The 18,125-nt window shown below is 41.9% G+C and overlaps 1 protein-coding gene across 1 annotated transcript in view; it reads right to left on the reverse strand.

Annotated features, from left to right (window-relative positions):
• LOC128949280 (inositol polyphosphate 4-phosphatase type II-like) overlaps positions 1-18,125 on the reverse strand; it is a gene marked incomplete at its 5' end in the record, with an annotated part of 125,004 nt that overhangs the window by 73,977 nt on the left and 32,902 nt on the right. The window contains 3 exons of the mRNA XM_054294139.1: positions 7,858-8,005; positions 12,833-12,905; positions 14,517-14,628. Of these exons, the coding sequence (XP_054150114.1) occupies positions 7,858-8,005; positions 12,833-12,905; positions 14,517-14,628 (333 nt within the window). The remainder of the gene's footprint in view (positions 1-7,857; positions 8,006-12,832; positions 12,906-14,516; positions 14,629-18,125) is intronic.

Below are 18,125 nucleotides of genomic sequence, written 5' to 3' on the forward strand. Positions count from 1 at the left end.
TCGTCCATGTAATGGTGAATGATGACGGCATCCCCGAGGGCTGTACGTATGGGTGACAGCAGCAAAGCGACATACCATTGGCAGATCACAGGGCTGTTCTTTAGGCCTTGCGGAAGCATTCGCCAATGATAGCGCTTGGCTGGGGACTCACGATTGATGGATGGAACCGTGAACGCAAAGCGCGGGGCATCGTCTGGGTGCAGGGGAATCTGGAAAAAACCATCTTTTATATCTATAACTGCCAAATTCCAGTTTTGGGGGAGCATTGTTGGGGAAGGCATCCCTGGCTGAAGAGGACCCATGTCCATTATTTGTTCGTTAATTTGGCGGAGGTCGATCAGGAGCCGCCACTTGTCCTTATTAGGCTTCTTAATGACAAACACTGGGGAGTTCCAAGGTGACATTGTCTCCACCAGGTGGCCTTTCAGTAACTGCTCCTGAATGAGCTCATTGAGCGCTTTTAATTTTTGCTTGTTGAGTGGCCACTGCAAGACCTGTACTGGTTTATCTGACAGCCAATTCAGCTTCCAGGTCTGGCGCTCCTCAGTGGCCACTGCCCGAAAAACCTGGGGAGCCTTTGGGAGGTCAATTCTGGCTCCCCACTGGGCTAGTAGGTCCCTTCCCCAGAGAGGCTCGGTATAATCTAAAACGAACGGGCGTATAGAGGCCAATTGCCCATCGGGCCCCTTAATTTGCACAATGCTCTTAGATTGATTGGCCAATTGAAGGCCCCCAACACCTGAGATTGTGCCCGCAGCGCTTTGCAAGTCCCAATGTGACGGCCACTCCCGAGAGGGAATGATCGTCACATCCGCACCTGTGTCCAAAAGACCCCTCACGATCTTTCTGTCCCCTCCCAACGAGAGCTGACAAGTCAGGCGGGGCTTCTCCCTCCCCACCAGCTGTGCCCAGGCTACTGTCGGAGGCGATGTCTTCTCCACGGAGTTCTTCCAATTATCTTTATCTGGAACCGGAATAGCCTGGGCAATGATCTGTCCCTTAGGGAGGAAGAGTGGGGGTCGGACACAGTACAGCCCTACCGCGAAACGGTCCCGGTCGGTAGTTACTAGACCAGGGACGATGTGAATGTCTCGCGGTGTGTGCTTTGTGTCCCCGACGACTGTCCACCTGCAACGTCCAAGTTTCCTCCAGCGACCCGGGTGTTGCAGGTCGACAGACACCAGCTGCATGTCACTACTAGGGAGATAGAAGTCCCTAGTTAGCTGCAGCCTGTAGGGACAGAGGACATGGTGTCAAGCGCAGGTGTAGGCTGAATACCACAGGTATGTGTCAAGTCTGGTACTAAGTAAGACAAATCCGGCAGTGTGTACGGCAGCTCTGTCGTCTCCTCCCTCCCCGCTTGTTGTTAAGTGGCCTGCCGCATTTTTGTCTTCGCGCAGGGAGGGGCTGCGCTCCAGGCCTAGTTTTTTGTGCCCTTACTCTCCTCCTTTTCCCGCTTCCTTCTATACTCCAAATAATCTAATCGCATCTGGCATTGAGGCATCCAATGCCCTGTCTTGCCACAGAGGTGGCAGGGGTGGGTGGCTGTTGATCTTCTGCCGGACCCGGGTGTTGGGGGCCCGGCAACGGGGGCAGCTTCTATATCAAAGAAGTCCGGTTCGGGGTCCTCCGCAAAAGCCACTGAGGCTCTTTTAGGCCGCGATGGTAAGGATACCTGGCCTACCACGGCCTCTATCATGGCCTCCACCGTGGGCCGGGGACTTCGAGGGAGCCTCCTGATGGCCTTCCGACACTCTAGGTTGGCGTTGCTATACGCCATCCTCCAGAGCATCTTCTCCCTGTCGTCGTCCCCGGTCGCCTGCGCCTCCACGTATCTGTAGAGGCGCTCGATAAAAACCATGTAAGGCTCTTGCGGCCCCTGCTGGACTTCATCGTCCTCCCATTGGGAGGTCATCACCTCTAGCTTATAAAAGGCCCGCTCTGCTGCCTTAGCGGTCTCTACAAGCTGAGACAAGAACAAGGCCTTTGCTTGAGCTATCCCCTCTGCCCACTGTCCCTCGCCTAAAAGATATTCTTGGGAAATTGCCAAACCGGCCGCGTCATGAGACACTGAAGGATTCCCCCAAAGAATCGGGAGAACCTCCACTATCTCCCTCCTCCATTCCCCCACCCAGACCCTAAACTCCATGGGTCTTGTTAAACTAGAGAAAAGGGCCCTCAGGTCCGCCGGCATCAGATCTCCCTGTGCAAGGGCATTCCGGAGCATACCCCAGAAGTATTCAGACCCGCGGGAGTAGTCCTTCTGCGCCTTGCACAGTTTCTTAATCCGGGCCTGTGCTAAAGGCACCCACTGGGCCTGAGAGCTCCCCTCCCCGCTGAGGTGGTACGTAACCGGAGCGGCTTCCAATAAAGGCGCCTGCCCCGGCTTCCAGTCATCCATCCCCCCCCACCCCGAACACAAGGCGTGAGAACCGGAAGGGGGAGCGTGGGAACCGGAGTTGGAGGAGGTTGAGGCGGAGTCTGGCAATGGGGCAGGGCGAGGGAGTGGGCGCAGCACACCGCCCCTCTCCGCCCCCTGGGTGGAGTTCGGAGGCGGAGCAGAGTATGAAGGTGGAGCAGGGGAGGAGTAAACAGGGGGCTGAACTGGGGGAGGAACCTGGGGAGGAGCCGACGGAGGATCGGAGGGCGGAGAAATGGAAGGAGCAGAGGAAAGAGATGGGGGAGGGACAACCGAAAAAGAGGTTCGGTCCAGGGGAAGGAAAGGGTTAGCATTAGGGAGGAAAGGGTTAGGAGCAGAAGAAAGAGCCCTGGCGGGAGCGGCCGCGTGGCCGCCGCCATCTCGGGCACCAAGGGACCCCTTTTGAGGGTCGTCGCAAAACCGAACAACTTTGGGGTTTGGAACCGGGGACTTGGGGACCGGGTTGGAGGGTAAGGGAAGAGAAGGAGCCTGGCCAGGGCTCCTCGAAGGGGGAGGCCGAGCCGGTCGAGGGGGAGCAGGGGCAGGATGGACACCCTGCCTCTGGTCGGCCCTCAAAATCCCCCTCGAGGGCTCATGCCTACGGGACGAGGGAAAGGTTTGGGGGACAAGGGCAACTAAACGAGGAGAACGAGGGGACAAACCAGAAACCGCGGGACATTTCTTAGGCTCCACAGGCACGCCGAGTGTCGCATGAACTCTGCGCGCGCAATACGCCACGGTGGCTAGTTTTGTCTCCCCGGAATTTATGGCCTCTTCTAATTTTGCCACAACGGCTGCCCAAAACCGCGGCTCTTTTACGCGTTCCGGGGAGACCTCGGGAAACCTAGAAAATACCCACTTAACTAAACATTTTAACTCCTGCTTGCGGGCTTTCTGACCACCCCCAAGCAACAAACCCTTCACAACATAATAAACCTCCTTCTGGGATTTTCCCATTGCGCCTTTCTAGAGCAGAAACTGCTACCGCTAGAAAGGGGGAAAATCCTCTGATGACGCAACCGCACGCCCGGGAAACAACGAGAACTTAAACAATGAGCCGCCTGCCGCCGGCCCCTGCCCCCCCCACTGCCCCAAAGTCTGGGTAAACAGCCGGAGGGAAAAAGAGATTGGGTGATGGGTGCGGCCCCACGTCTGGGGAAATCCGGCACCCAAAGGGAAGAGAAAACAAAAACGGCGCGGGGACGAGGAAAAACCTCAAGGAGAGAAGGCGGGGGGGTAGGTCCCCAACGCAGGGCATATACCCCTAGGGAAAGTTAAAAAGGCAGAGGGGAAGCCGGAGAGTCCCCAGGACGGGGCCCGAACTCACCAATCCTGCTGCGGCGACAAAGAAAAAACCAGGCGAAGGTCACTCGTCTCGGGGAGTCGTCCTCTGAGGGTGCGAGGAGTCCCGACTCCCTTCCGCCGGGGAGCGCTGCTTCTAAAACGAAGCCTGCTACTACCCGGGGTAGTCTGGCGTCCAGAGGGTAAGTAAATCCCAACTCCGCAGGGTCCAGTCCGTGGTCAAAAGTCCACTTCGTCGGCCCCAACGTTGGACGGCAAACTGCGCGAGGGCGTACACGGCCCTAAGTCCGGCTAGCTGAAGGGGTAAAGCGGCCGACGCCCCTGCGCATCTGAGGCCAGCCCCCCTTGGCATCCTGGCCTCGGGCTGGGCTGGATTGCGGACTTGGGTTCGCGCTGGACGAGACGAGAGAGGAGGCGACCACTTGCTGGGGGTAAAACGTCGGTTTATTGAAGAGCCCACATGCAGCACAGGGCAAACCAACAGGTGGAAAAACCCACAGCAAAATGGCCCCGAACACGGTGGGAGACAGAGTTTTACAGGGAAGGGGTGGAGACGGGAGGGGAAGCCCAGCTAACCAATAGGGGAACATGTGGGGAGGTACATAAGAAAACTGACACAAGAACTTATCCAATAAACATAGAACAAAGGAGGGGCCCTGGGACGCCAGCCAACTATGACCCCCAGAGAGAAGAATGTTCTCGAAAGCAGGGAGGAGTGGGGGGTGATTGACTGGGCCCAGGGAGGAGGAAAACTTTACTTATATGGTGGGATAAGGGAGGAGCAGTTATGTAACTTGGGATATTGACAAATAAGGGGGGCAGGGGTAACCGTGGTAACATAACTGCCAAAGACTCTGTGGCGGGAAAACTGGAGGGGGAAGAACCATCTTACAAAGAACAGGGAGAGAATAATACCTAAAATGGGGGAACAAAACAAGAAACTTAAAAACACACTACAACACATCAGAAGCAAAGAGCTTAGCAGGATTCAAAACAAGAGGGGACATTTCTGCAGATTATATTTGCAAAACTTCTGTAATATTGTAACAGCTTAAAAATTCTGAATATTTATCAAACAGCAGCTTTGGAGTAAATATAAACTATAGCTTTGGGATATGACTCAATCATTCATACATAATGGAAGTTTAGAAGCTTCTAAGGAAAGGAGCACAGGAATTATTCTTCCTAACAAAGTTCACTTTAAAATGTATGGATAACCACTTCAATTTTTTTTTTTTTTTTAAAGAACAGAATCAGATAAAATTACTCTCATTTTTCTTTGCTACAAGATATGCTTCTGTGATATATAGGCAATAAACTCCAGACAAACAATATAACATTCCCTCCAGAAATAAAATACTCATAGCTTTTTCACTCTGTTGTTTCCAAACCAGGCAAATAATTATTACGGAGGAGTCAATAAGAAAAAAAAAAGAAAAAAAAGAAAAAAAAAAAGGCATGTTTTTCTTTCTCTACTAATAATCTCATTTTAGACTCTCTTGAAAACAGTTGCAATTTTTGTCTCCTTACAGAATTTCCCAAAATTATTTCAAGTTTTGGTGAGCCTGACCCGACAGGCAACTAAAAACTTCAATGTGAGTTGTGCTTACCTTTGCATGCCCTGAACAGTTGTTTAGAAACAGAAAAAGAGAAAACAAAGCAGAAAAAAGAGACAAAAGAAACCCCACCAGAACCCCATGAGCAAACTACCCACCCCAAAAATGGCAACAAATACATTTAAAATTATTTTAAAGCCTCTTTTCCTATGCATGTGAGGAGAATAGACTGGGATTTGCAAAGCCATGATACGATTTTATATGGTTCCTAAGAGATGAAAACTTTAAGTTCCTTTTAAATTTCTATCCACTACACTTTTTATTATACAAAAGTGTAGACAATTATAAGCTAAATTTAACTTGTTTCTCCCTTCCTACTTTAAGATCATTTTGCTTCCATTCCTGCTTTAAATTCTTTCCCTTAAAGTTAAAATAAAGTCAAATACTGTTAGAAGTTACAAATTTCAAAGCATCATGTCAATAAATGAAAGGGTTTGGTTAACAATGAACACTGAAGTTTTATCAAGAGACAATCAATCTCAAGATGGCGAGAAAAGGGAATTTAAACTACAATTTTTAATGAATACTGAATAGCATTAACACTTACTGGCACATTTTTATAGATAATTGCTTCAGGCCTGACTATATTGAAGCCACAATAAAAAAAATGAAACAGGCTGAGTATGATAAGTGGCTTCTGAGACAGAAATATTTATCCTTTTATACTAACAGAGGGGAAAAGACACAGAGAAGAATACTTGAGCCCACACCGAATATAGCAGCATCCTCCTCACACGTTCTACTAGACTACAAGTGTAAGGACTCCACAAGAACACACATCTCCACAATTGCTTTTCTTGAAAAAGAAAGGCCAGACAAAGCAGAAGCTCCAACTCACACTCTTATATGATGGTAGATGACACAGATGCTCCTGTTCCCACCATCTGCTGGTATTCTACATAGTGTTGCTCATTTTGGTTAGTCTTATCTCCTCCTCCAGACTGCATCAATCACTTGGTCTCTTTCTTTCACACCCACACTTTCAACTAGGCTTGAACAGCTCAACCACACCGGCAGTCAGGAAAATCAGAGGCACTTATCTCAATCTTTGTGCCACTGTTACTTCTGTTTCTTTTTCAAATCTTTATTTTGGTGAAGAGAAAACCCCACCATGGTGAATTCTTACTAGGAGTTTGTCCAGGGAGGTGAATTCTATAATATGATACAACAACAAGGGCTATTACTTGTATTATGCCTTTGGAGAGAATAATGCAGAAGTAGTACAAGTGGTTCAAGTAATCCTCTAACATTTAAAAGGCACTTACCCATGAGGCAAATGAAAATATGGGAAGTGCATGAACTGTGAGACTCAGTATAATCTATTTTTATTGCTTACTGCAAAAACCTTGCCCATAAGTATTCTCAAACAAGATGAGGCCATAAATGCCTAAACACAGTACTAAATGAATAAAATAAACTATTATAACAATTCATAGGAATTTTATAACCCATCATCACCATGCATAAGGATGTATCAGTCCAGTGACTTTATTAAAATCAAGATTCCAGCCTCCCACATGCTGTTCTATTGGCATATAAACATCACAGGGAAGCAACAGATGGGGTAAATAAAAAAAGGAAAAGAAGCTTGGTACTGCAGAACAAACAGCCACAACAGGTTGTTTTGGGATGTGACACAACAGGAAGGAATTGCCTCAAAGCGCACAGGATGGCTTTGGAATGCAGCACTGGGTCCCAGCATCACTCTTACACATGAGACCAGCTGCCCATCTATGTGTTAAGTAACTTGCATGAGGAAGGAGGCAATATCTTCTACATCATCCATTATCGCTGGAAGAAGAAGGAGGCACTGTCTTCAGGGTAGCCCTGGGTTACTTAAAAAGATGTTTCCCCAAATTTTATCAGCACAGCTTACAAGGGTTCAAGGACAGGCTCCATTTTAATCACTGCAATGGCAAATTGGACATTCAAAGGCTTTTGGGACACCTGTGTTCTCTATTCTCCTTTTTCTCCAGGCCATACACATTGTTATGATTCTCAGATATCTCTCTGGGTTATGAGGCCAAACGTTAGGGTTTCAAACAAACATTACTTTGGAATCCTTTTCTTATGCCAACTAATTTAGATTAGCTAAAGGAATGTCCATTTTATCCTCATTGCTCCTTTATTCACTATAAACTTGTCATTTTTCATGGCATAATGTTTGTCTATGTTATTAACTCTACCCAGACACATAGCCAAACACAGCACAATGTTGCTCAGCCCCCTGTCATTTTCTGATCCTTTATAAAATGCTAATGTTCCAGAATATTTAAATTGTTAATCAAACGGTGGTGCTAACAGGTTTAAAGCCATGACTGCACTTTAGCACAGTTCATTGCTCAGAACTTATGAGGTCACTGGAGTCCTATTGAGCAATCAATTCTGTTCAGTTACAGCTGTAAATTCTTAGCAGCTATAAAAGTGCCCATTTCATACTACAAATAAATATATTTTAGCTCCTCGTCTGCATGATTCAAAGTCAGAAAAATATAATTTATATTGCTGCCTCTTCCTTACCTTCTCATGTCCTCCTTTATGTGCAGATTTATTAGTTCTTTAGGAACGTGGAAGGAGAGGGTGGTCTCAGCCATCTGCTCCCGGATCCGCATCCACTTGTTGTCAGAAGTAGGGAATCTATACAACTTACAAACAGGGTTTCTCAACACTGCAAAGAGCAAAAATAATATCATTGCTTTCATGTGCTTATATGAGTCCAAACATTTATGACAATAACCTGCATAATTATTATATTATTTCCCCCTAGCTTACAAAATTAATTTTAGTATCATTAAAATTCCACTAAAAACATTTAATATCTATTTCATTTTTATACCAGCATGTGGAGGGCAAAGTATTACTAGTACATCAATAAATCGCATTTTACCAGCAGAGTAGCTAACTTTTGAATTTAGGTCTTCAAAGTAGTGAGAATGTCAATCAGACTCTCTTTTCTTGCATTTCAGCTGGAGTTAGGAAAACCAGAGAGCACAAATGAACAATGAACTCAGTACAGCCACCACCACAGCTTGCCAGCACCACTCACAATTCCAATAAATTGCACAGGACTCAGGGTTCAGCTGCATCTTCCCCTGGACATGCACACACAAATCATTAATGCAAATTGGAGGTGTGCTTCTGCATTAAAGGAAACTTGAACATATTAGAGTTACCTGGAACTTTGATGGGGTCAAGACACTGCCACTACATAGAAATAAATATAACAGCCCTGTCGATATGTTACACACACAGTTTTCAGATCACTATTGCAATGTGACATAAGAACATCACTTGACTTGGAATGAGTGACAGCTACTAACAGTGACAGCTACTAACAGACATTTCACAGACACCATTAATGTTTATGTAGTCTGATTTATAGAGAATTAAAAATAAAAGGTACCCAAACTGCCTTGTCTATCTAAGCAATCAGGATTTTTAACAAATATCCTTTAGGAAAGGCCTAAAAGAAGACCAGAGATTTAAATACACTGATAATAAACCCACTGCTTGCAACCCGAAGAAAGGAGCAATGTTTAAGTGGTCGCACTGCTCTATATTCCCATCACTCCACTGAGATGTCTTTCATCAGCAATCTTGGATGAAAAACTGTTGTTGGATTATGCCCTTTTCTGATCCAGAGATGGAGCAACCGAGTCTTAAAAAACTTTTATTCTATTTTCAATCTCTTGGGAAGGGTGAGACAATACAGATGTTATAATTTACGCCTTTACAATCAGAAGCCAACTATTTCTTAATTACAGTACATTATAAGCACTTCTTGCCATTTTATTGTCATTTTATGAGCCTTTTTAGAGTAATTTTGCCTTTAGTTCTTAGTGATTTTACTTTCAAAAACTAAATTTTCACTCAGTATTGTGAAATAAGCGAAAGAGATGCTTAATTTCTCTGACATATTAAAAAGAGCAATTTTTCTTTACTATCAATACCCAAAATATCTCAATGTTCAAACCTCAGGAAACTAAGGGCTAATTCAAGGGCTAATTCAAGTCTGGCCTTAAACAGAAAACTGCCAAACCAGATGATAATTTTGAGTTGGTACTGTTTTTTCTGTTGTGCCCCCCGATCAGCATATTACCTGGACATTTTAAATGATGATGCCCCTGACACAAAAGATTCTTTATTTTACCTTTTTATATCTACTTCCTAAGGAGTTTATCAAGGGATTTTTTCCAAGAGCAGCCCTTAAATTCACACTCAGAATCGACTACACTGAAAAATGCACATTAATCTGTGAGAACCTAATGCAAATATGTATCTGAAAAATCTCTTTCCTCCCATCTCCCCAATGTTGCCACCATCACAAAGTAAAACAAAGCCCAGAAAACCCATCACAACTGCACCAAGGGACAAAGAACACTAAAAATATGGATTCAAAGTTGTGACTTTTATTGTGGCTAGAATTATTAAACTCCTCTCCAGGTACTGGCTTCATCTTCAGGTCTTTGATTCAGGTCTGAATTTTCAGATGGGGATAATCTCAAGTGTGTTGTAAGTTTTTTAAATGGTCAAATCCATGGGTTTAAGAAGAAAATTTCATTTACAAAGTCAAAAAAAGCCTGGGCATTTTTCCCAAATAATCCCAATATGCAGTATTGCTAAAGCTTAAGATTTAAGGCCAATAAAAGCTGCATAAGTACTTGATGTTTTTTCCTTATAAACAGAACTACTGAAGGCATGCAACTCCATAAAAATCTCAGAAGTATCTTCCCCTCCAACTGCAACAATAATTAATTTCTACCTGTAACAAGTTGTCTAGAACCAAATTCTAGAGGGCATGTACAATAAGAAGGGTGAGACTAGAATTGGTTTTCATAAAAAGTAGTGATTAAAATGAGTGGAAGTTTCATAAAGATAATCCTTGCTGTACTCAGACAGTGATCATGAGAGGCATTGAAGAAAACCCAAAATCCACATGAACTGCAGTGGTTAAAAAAGAGAAAACTCTGTTTTAAAAGCTTTTCTCCACAGCATCAAGCCTGAAAGCCAATGCCATATATTTACCCATGAATATTTTTGGACATTGTCATTTTTAATATGAAGAACCTCTGTGCTTTTTATTCCATGCAATATCCTTCACATTGCTTCCCCTGAAAGTACAATAAAAATAATAAAAGATTGAATACTCTGGTTTTATTTTCATTCCCTATTGAACACAGATCAAAGCATATCTTTGCCATATATTAATTTGCTAACAGTGTTCCTATTTATATCTTTCTTTGTAGCATAGGAATATGATGTGTATTACCTCAGGAATAATAATTAAAGCTTTCCTAATTTTGCTTAATTTCAATTACTTTTCTTATCTTTCTTTTTTAATTTAGAATGCAATTTGTTTACATGTAAACAACTGGCAAACTCTCCAGCATTATAAATAAGTAACTGAATTTTGAGACGTAAATTCAGTCTCTGGAGGTATAGAAGCAATAGTGATAAGGCTCTGAAACACACTGCTTATTCCCACTCGCTCAACAAGCATCTCATAACTCACTGGAGGGCTGAGAGTTCCCTATCCTAGGATTTAAATTTCACAAGAATGCCAGCATGCTTCTATGCCTACAAGCTTAAGGATTCACAGAGGCAGCTTTTTTTTTCAGTTTCATCATTTTGAAGGCCTGATAAACAACAAGAAAATACCAGAAAGCTTTACAGCAGCATACACGTGAACTAAATATGAATGTATATGGAAAACATACTGTTCTGGGGGCAGTTCTGTATGAGCACAGCATGTCAGCAGGAAAGTGGAGGTGATGCTGCACGAGAAGAGAAAGTCACAAATACAGGAAACAGACTGAAGACTAATTATTTATCTGAGAAAAACTTCCTGTGAGTGCAAACTCTTCCCAATAGCCTGCATGCTGTCATTTCTTGCATATGCACCTCTTTCCCCTCAATTCTTTAAAAAAAGCCTGACAACCCAAAAAATGACAAAAAAAAAAAAAAAAAAAAAAAGCTCTTCAAGGTGTGTTTGACTTTATAACTTTATAAACCCGAGTAGTGTTGGGTGGGCTTTGGTTTTATATTGTGTTTGTATATGACAATAACAAATGTGAAAACGCTGCCTAGATACACTGTAGAATCACATGGAAATATTCTTGACAAATTGATCGAGACTTCAATATTCCTAAAACTGACATCTACCTTGGAAGTTCCAACAAAACATATTCACAACCTACAGCATTTTCCTATACAAAAGAAGTCAACAAAAAACCCCAATCAGACCTATACAAGGGAGGCAACAAACAGAAAACAATCTGTTGTGAGTCAGCATCGTTCTCTGGCAGAAATGTCATTTCTTCAAGTCTCACTAATCTGGATGACATACAGAATCACAACCAAAGAACTGCACTGGGCTAGATGAAATCCTTCACCTGGCCTCTGTATCTTGTGCCCAAGAAAAGCCATAAATACACACCTGGAGACACAGGATACCCTCCATGCCTCCAGCTATTTCCAGTTCAGGAATTTCTGGAGCCGGATGTAGCTCCGGCACATTCAGAAATTCTCAATTAACATCTTTCTCACTTTGAATTGATGAAAATAAATGGTATTTCTCTAGAACATATTTTTTCTGATTCTGATCTAATCTCAACAACTCACAGAAAAAAAATGCAATATTCACACACATATGGAAGAACTTAATTTTTGGCAGTTTTTAGGGCTTCCTTCAGACTGCAAAGCAGATTCAGAAAGTCTGCCCTATCAGAGAAATCAGATTAAAAAGTTTCAAGAAAGATTTTAAAAAGTTGTAAAAGTTTGGTAACATTCCTCCTCAACGGTATGTAGCAAACACAGAATTCTTGACAGTGCTGTGGTTTTAGATGACCCATATAACTTATTTGTGACATTGTTATTGCCGAGTAATGGAGATTCATAAACTCGGGCTAATAAAGGTTTTATGGCACAGCACATCAGCATGTAATACTCCTCAGATAATGAAAGAAAAACAGATCTAGTTTAACACCATGCACTCAAGCCCAAGCTGGCCTAGAATTGAGAATGCCTTGCCAACAGCTCCCTTCATTCTAGGACAGACAGTTTCCAGATCAATCTGAAACTGCCACTTCACCAGTTATGAATGAGAGAGATTGATTGTCCTGGGTATTCACTTACAAATAATGCAGAATTATTTTACAGAATGCCGTGCAATGACACAACAGAAACTAATGATGGTAATTCCATGCCCATGGAAGTCACTGACAGTGATTTTTAGTCACTGAAAATCACTGAACAGTAAAGATGCAGGAGATGGAGATTTCAGCACTGCTTCAGAAAGCGCAATTGACACACACTTATTCAAACTTCTCCGTGAAATGATAATGCCAAACATGTATAAAACACTAAAATATTGAACTTGAACATCTGTGCAGCATTTGAAGAGACATTGATGAGCTCTGCCACGAATCTGTGTGATTTCTACAGGACCAGAGGTGGAGTTGCAAGAGCTGTCTCTTACAGATATTGGAATTCTTACCTGCATTTAAGGAAGGCAGGTTGTCCTTCCCACTTATGCCCTCAGTGGCTGTACACTCACGAACCAATGCACACTGCAAAAAAATACAATACAGATGTGACACATTCAGGGGGTCTGAGATAAATCCATGGCAGTTTATAAAAGGTAGGCTGAAAACCATGAGTGATAATAATACAAACTTCCAAAGTCTTACTTAGAATTTACATTTTTCTTTATATTTCTGTTCCAAGATACTGAAACACAATCAGAATTATAGCCAAGAAAATGAAAAAAATATGATCAGCTGTTCCATAACAAAACAGAAATGTTTCCTACCAGTATTATGGCAGAAATGTTGAGAGATAGTAATAGTTTAGCTTAATACGTTTTACTATAAAAATAAGGCACTTTAGTTTAAAACCATTTTTGACAAGTTCCATACTTTCGAAGAGGTTTCTTTAGACAAAGCAGTTTTCACATGCACAGTGCAAGAAAACCCTTCATTAATTTTTAAACAAGGGAAAAGCAGGAAGCACAAAAAAGTCCTTAAAATGTGCTCAGATTTTGTGATTCACCAGTTCAAAACTTATTTATTTTTTATTAATTCAATGACTCACCATTCTCACAATTGCATCCTCACTATCAACATATAATCCAAGACTGTGTTGCCACTGATTTGTACAAACCAAGGACTCCTTTAAAGACCATACATTGGTCATGAGTCTGGTCTCTCTTTACAAGTATTAGAAACCCCTAGAAAGCTGCTATTAAAGCCTTCTGTGTCCCCCAGGCCCAACAGAGCTCAGTAACTACATCTCCAATAACTGCAAGGAGTCTCATTCCACATTCTGCAGTGGAAGAAAAGCCAAATAAAAGAGAAGGCTGAAAAAAACAGCTCATGTTGCCTATATTGTGCAAGTTTTACGGGTCAAAGTCAGGAAGATTTCACAGCATTTGTTGCTTTTTTGGAACTGGTCACACTCATCTAAGGCATTGAAGTTCTCTGAGATAAGCAGTGAAAAAAAAGTGTGAAATTTACCCTCAGACTGATTTTGCTATGCAGAAAAGATACTGAAAATAATGTCCTCTGCTCAAAAAATAGTTTTATATGTAACTTCCAAACAAAAAAATCCTGCATTCCCTGTAGCAATATTTCCTTTTATTCAGGAAGAACAGGATACACCACAGTGTTAAGCAGTGAACTGTTGTATTCTGGCTGCAAAAATTGTGTGCTCCCATTTAATGCAGATGAACCTGCCCCTTTGCAAGGGAATTTACCTCTTCTTTGCTTTGCCTGTCTGTCATTCTTCCAGCTTTTCAGTATTGTGGGCACAGATTGCACATAAAAATCAACATAAACAGGACTTCAAGGGCAGAAACCAGACCAGCTGTCCAAGGAAAAAAGAAGCTGTATTTATGGCATCTCTCTGGACAGTTTTTATCAGAAGTGATCAAATATATTCAGTTGAGATAAAAATAAGCTATTTTTTTCTTCAAGAAGGAGAGGGCCTAGGAAACTCAGGTTAGGATATTACTCTGTACATCTTCATGAATTTGGTTTTTTTGGATGAGGGAGATAAGTTTACACAGCACTTGCGCCACAAATTTTGTTTTAAGTTCTTAACCCAATTTGGTAATTAGTATTTTAGACATCTGGTACAACAGATCATTCTAATTAACTTTGTGCAATAAACTGAGTTTCTACCTTTTGATCCTGAGCATCTGCTGTGATGTGGTCTGTTTCCCCCTCATCCAGCTCTCCCATCTTCATAAGATTGACTTCAATGGTACCAACTGTCTTTCCACCATCAGATGTCCTGGGAAAAAAACCAACCCATGACACCGGGTCACTTGCAGCATCAAATCCTTTCAATTAGAATAACATCAGTAAATATTTAGTGCCCTCTCCATTCTGTAAAGTGCAGCCACCGCTACTGAGCTGGCTATTTACCATCACAAACCAAATGTTAACAACAATGAGGCAACTTCTTCAGGACAATGAAAGCTCTCATCACAACACTGAGGACAGGTAAGTGCTATGAATGGTGCATGAATCCATGAACACTGCCAGGTTCTCATTCTAGACCTTATCCTCTTTGTGGACCATTGGATAAAGGGCTGTAACACTGCACCAATATTCCACTTAGGATCTGCAATCCCAATGCAGAGTACATGGCTTTGTTTCCTAACAATCTGCAAAGAAAGGACAGAGTGTATTAACAGAATCCCTGCAAAACCAAAACAGTGAAGCTAATCTGAATATCACGTTTCCCTTTGTAATCCCTCCACAGAGAAATTATTCAGAATCCATCCCATTTCTTGAACTATATGGGAATGGTAGTATAGTTACAGGTGAATTCCTTCATTATCATCCCCATAAATAGTTTACTTTCAATTAATCAAAAACAAATAATTTAGATGTACATCACCGAGGGAAGAGCATTGCTGACTTCCTTTAGGAAGAAACAAGGATTTAAACTCCTGAAAGATACCAAATGCTTTTTCAGCTTTCACTGGCAGCACAGCACCAAGTTTATCTCCCTGACTTCTTCTGAACAGCTAGATTTTTTTTTTTTAAAGGAAGGAAAGAAGAGTAACTGATAGTTTCATAATAATGAGGAAAGGGTAACAAAAGGCACCAAGCAAAAATAGGCAAAAAGGAAATGACGAGAATAAGTTCAGCACAATTACAAAAACACAGCGAGGAAGGAGAATCAAAACAAATACGTGTGGGGCAATACTGTGTCTTTTCTGAGCAGTGGAAATGAAGAGTGATGAATCAAGAAAAAAGAATACATAGAAAACTTCAATGTCATAAAATCATTAAACCACAGAATTATTGAATATGCTGAGTTGGAAGGGACCCATTAAACAAGTTCAGCTCGTACAGTAAAGTCTCAAAAAATAGTTACCCCCAAGCTTTCAAATTAAATAATTATCTTCCTTGAAAACCATTAGGCTTTACTATGCACTCAGTAGAATACACTCATCTTGCAACTACACAAATCTGGTCTTCTATAAAACCTTGCAAAATAAACATAATTCTTCATATTTTACATGTGTAAAACTTCATCTGCTCTAAGCCAAATTAATTACTGACAATAAAGAGACTATTAAAAATGAACCAGTTCCAGATATTTTTGCAATTGAAGAAGCCTGTATTAATTTAAGAAGTATCCAGAAGAAAAGCAGTAAGGGTTCAGTGTCCAAATTATGAGCAGAAATACATAATAATATTGAAAGGGCCTTCTGAATGAAGAACTTTCTCTGGAGTTGCTACAGCCGTGTGGCTTGACTGCTCCTTCTTGTGTCAAACCAGCACCCAAACTAGGCTCTGTCAACAAATGCACTGCAGCATCCCCAGCAGAAAGGGAATACAGCAGATGTCAGCAAATCACATATCTTTAGAAGCCAAAGTGTGTGGTTATGAGACTGACAATTTTTCAGGAGCTTAAGGTGTTCCGATCAAAGTGCCAAGCAAATGAACTGATCCAAACCAACAGGGCCTGTTGCTCCAGTAAAATGGAAATGCTAACTACACTTTCTCATCCTTGTCTCCTGTTCTTTAGAATCCTAAATATTTCCCTTGGTGCTATTATTAAAAGCTTGGCCTCAGTATGATAACGAGCATTGCACTGTTTGCCTGCACAAGGAGCAATATGTATTTTGTATGGGTTTAAAAACAGTGATTGATATAATTCCACTTTTATATATTTTTTTATTATTATTTTCTTCTCAAAATCACTCCTGTTCTGGTCTAATACATATTTAATACTACAATCTGTTACAGGTGTTACCTGTAAGAGAAGGTAATGCAACACAATAAAACTAAACAGTGGGACTTGTTGCACTGTAGTTGCACTCCTTTCTCCAGTTCTTATCTTCCCACACAGAAATACGAAGACACATTTTAACGAAAAAGGCAACAACAACAAAATCAACAAATCCAAACCCAAAGTTTCTTTTGAATGCTACAGGCATACAAATCAACAAAGAGCTCTGTAAATGCCCAGGGTAAAACTGTCAGACTGATTTTAAAACACCAGCAGTGCTTGAGAGTCTTCAGCTACTTGAAAACACGCATTTCAAACTTTCCAGCAATACCATGAGATTAAAATTTCATTTGAAAGAAAATTTAAAAAGAGAAACAGAAGTGACGGAGTGGGAAAAAAAAAAAAGCTTAGTGATCATACCTTAGTAGGATAAAACCCTGCATAATTTTACTTTGCACTAACAGTATTGAGCACACACACACATTATGTATACACCTCATGTCCTTTGCTTGTAGAGATGTAAAAAGTCTCACACAGACACACTGTTCAACACAGCACCAGATAAGGAATCAATTGGTTTTAGGATACTTCACAATGCATTAGAATGAGATCAGCTTATTTGCTGTAGTTTAATAAAGCTGAGAAGGGCACTCTGCACTCACACGGTGCAGTGAAGACGGTCCCTGCACCAAATTGCTTTCAGTCATGAGTGAGGAGACACATCCCCACAAAACAAAGGACTGCACCTTGACAACCTGCTTAGGGCGAGTTGGGATGGGGAATCTGGCCAAGAGAATAAACTCAGCATCAACATAAGAAGCCCATACACGGGACAAAACCCACCTGGCTTATGGAGATGGAAAATTGCTGATATTTTTTGGCACCCTGGGACAAGGATCAGCACTCATCTGATACCTGTCAGCAGAGCACCTGCATTTGAAACAGATTTCTCTACTATCCCAGGTCCTTAAGGATCCCCAGGTCAGTATTAGTTCCCCCAAATGTGAGGGAAGGAGATAGCCAGTAACACCACGAGCAGCAGGAATCTGTGCCCACCTTACTCCTTCTGGCCATGAAATGCTGACCAAGGCATCCAGGGAGAAAAAAGGTAACAAGCTAGTGATGGAAAAGTAAGTGAACAAGATGGACTGAGAACAGCAGGCATTTGCCTCCAATCTTCTAAAAAAAAAAAAAAAAAAAAAATCAGCTTTTATTGCTAAATTAGCAACCAGTATACCTAGCTCTTATTTAGAAAGGAAAAAAAAAAGTGTGATTTTATTTTTTTCATCAGACACACTGTATCATACACTCAATATTAAGAAACATTCTCCTACTGAAAAATACTTCTGTTGCATTCAACAGCCCATTTTTTGCCTTTCATCATCACAACTGTATGAGAAAGCTGGAAGCAAGTGACATTGCGTTATCACTGCAAAATGAAACATGCAAGTCTATAGAAAACCTCTCTCTTCTTATAAATTCCATATTGAAAACTGCAATCCCAAATCTCTAATAACTAAATTCCTCTCCCAACACCTGTT

Source organism: Melozone crissalis, unplaced genomic scaffold (genome assembly GCF_028551555.1).
Source record: "Melozone crissalis strain CALT ecotype California unplaced genomic scaffold, PUWL_Pcris_2 ptg000214l_1, whole genome shotgun sequence".
Classification (NCBI taxonomy): Eukaryota; Metazoa; Chordata; class Aves; order Passeriformes; family Passerellidae; genus Melozone; species Melozone crissalis.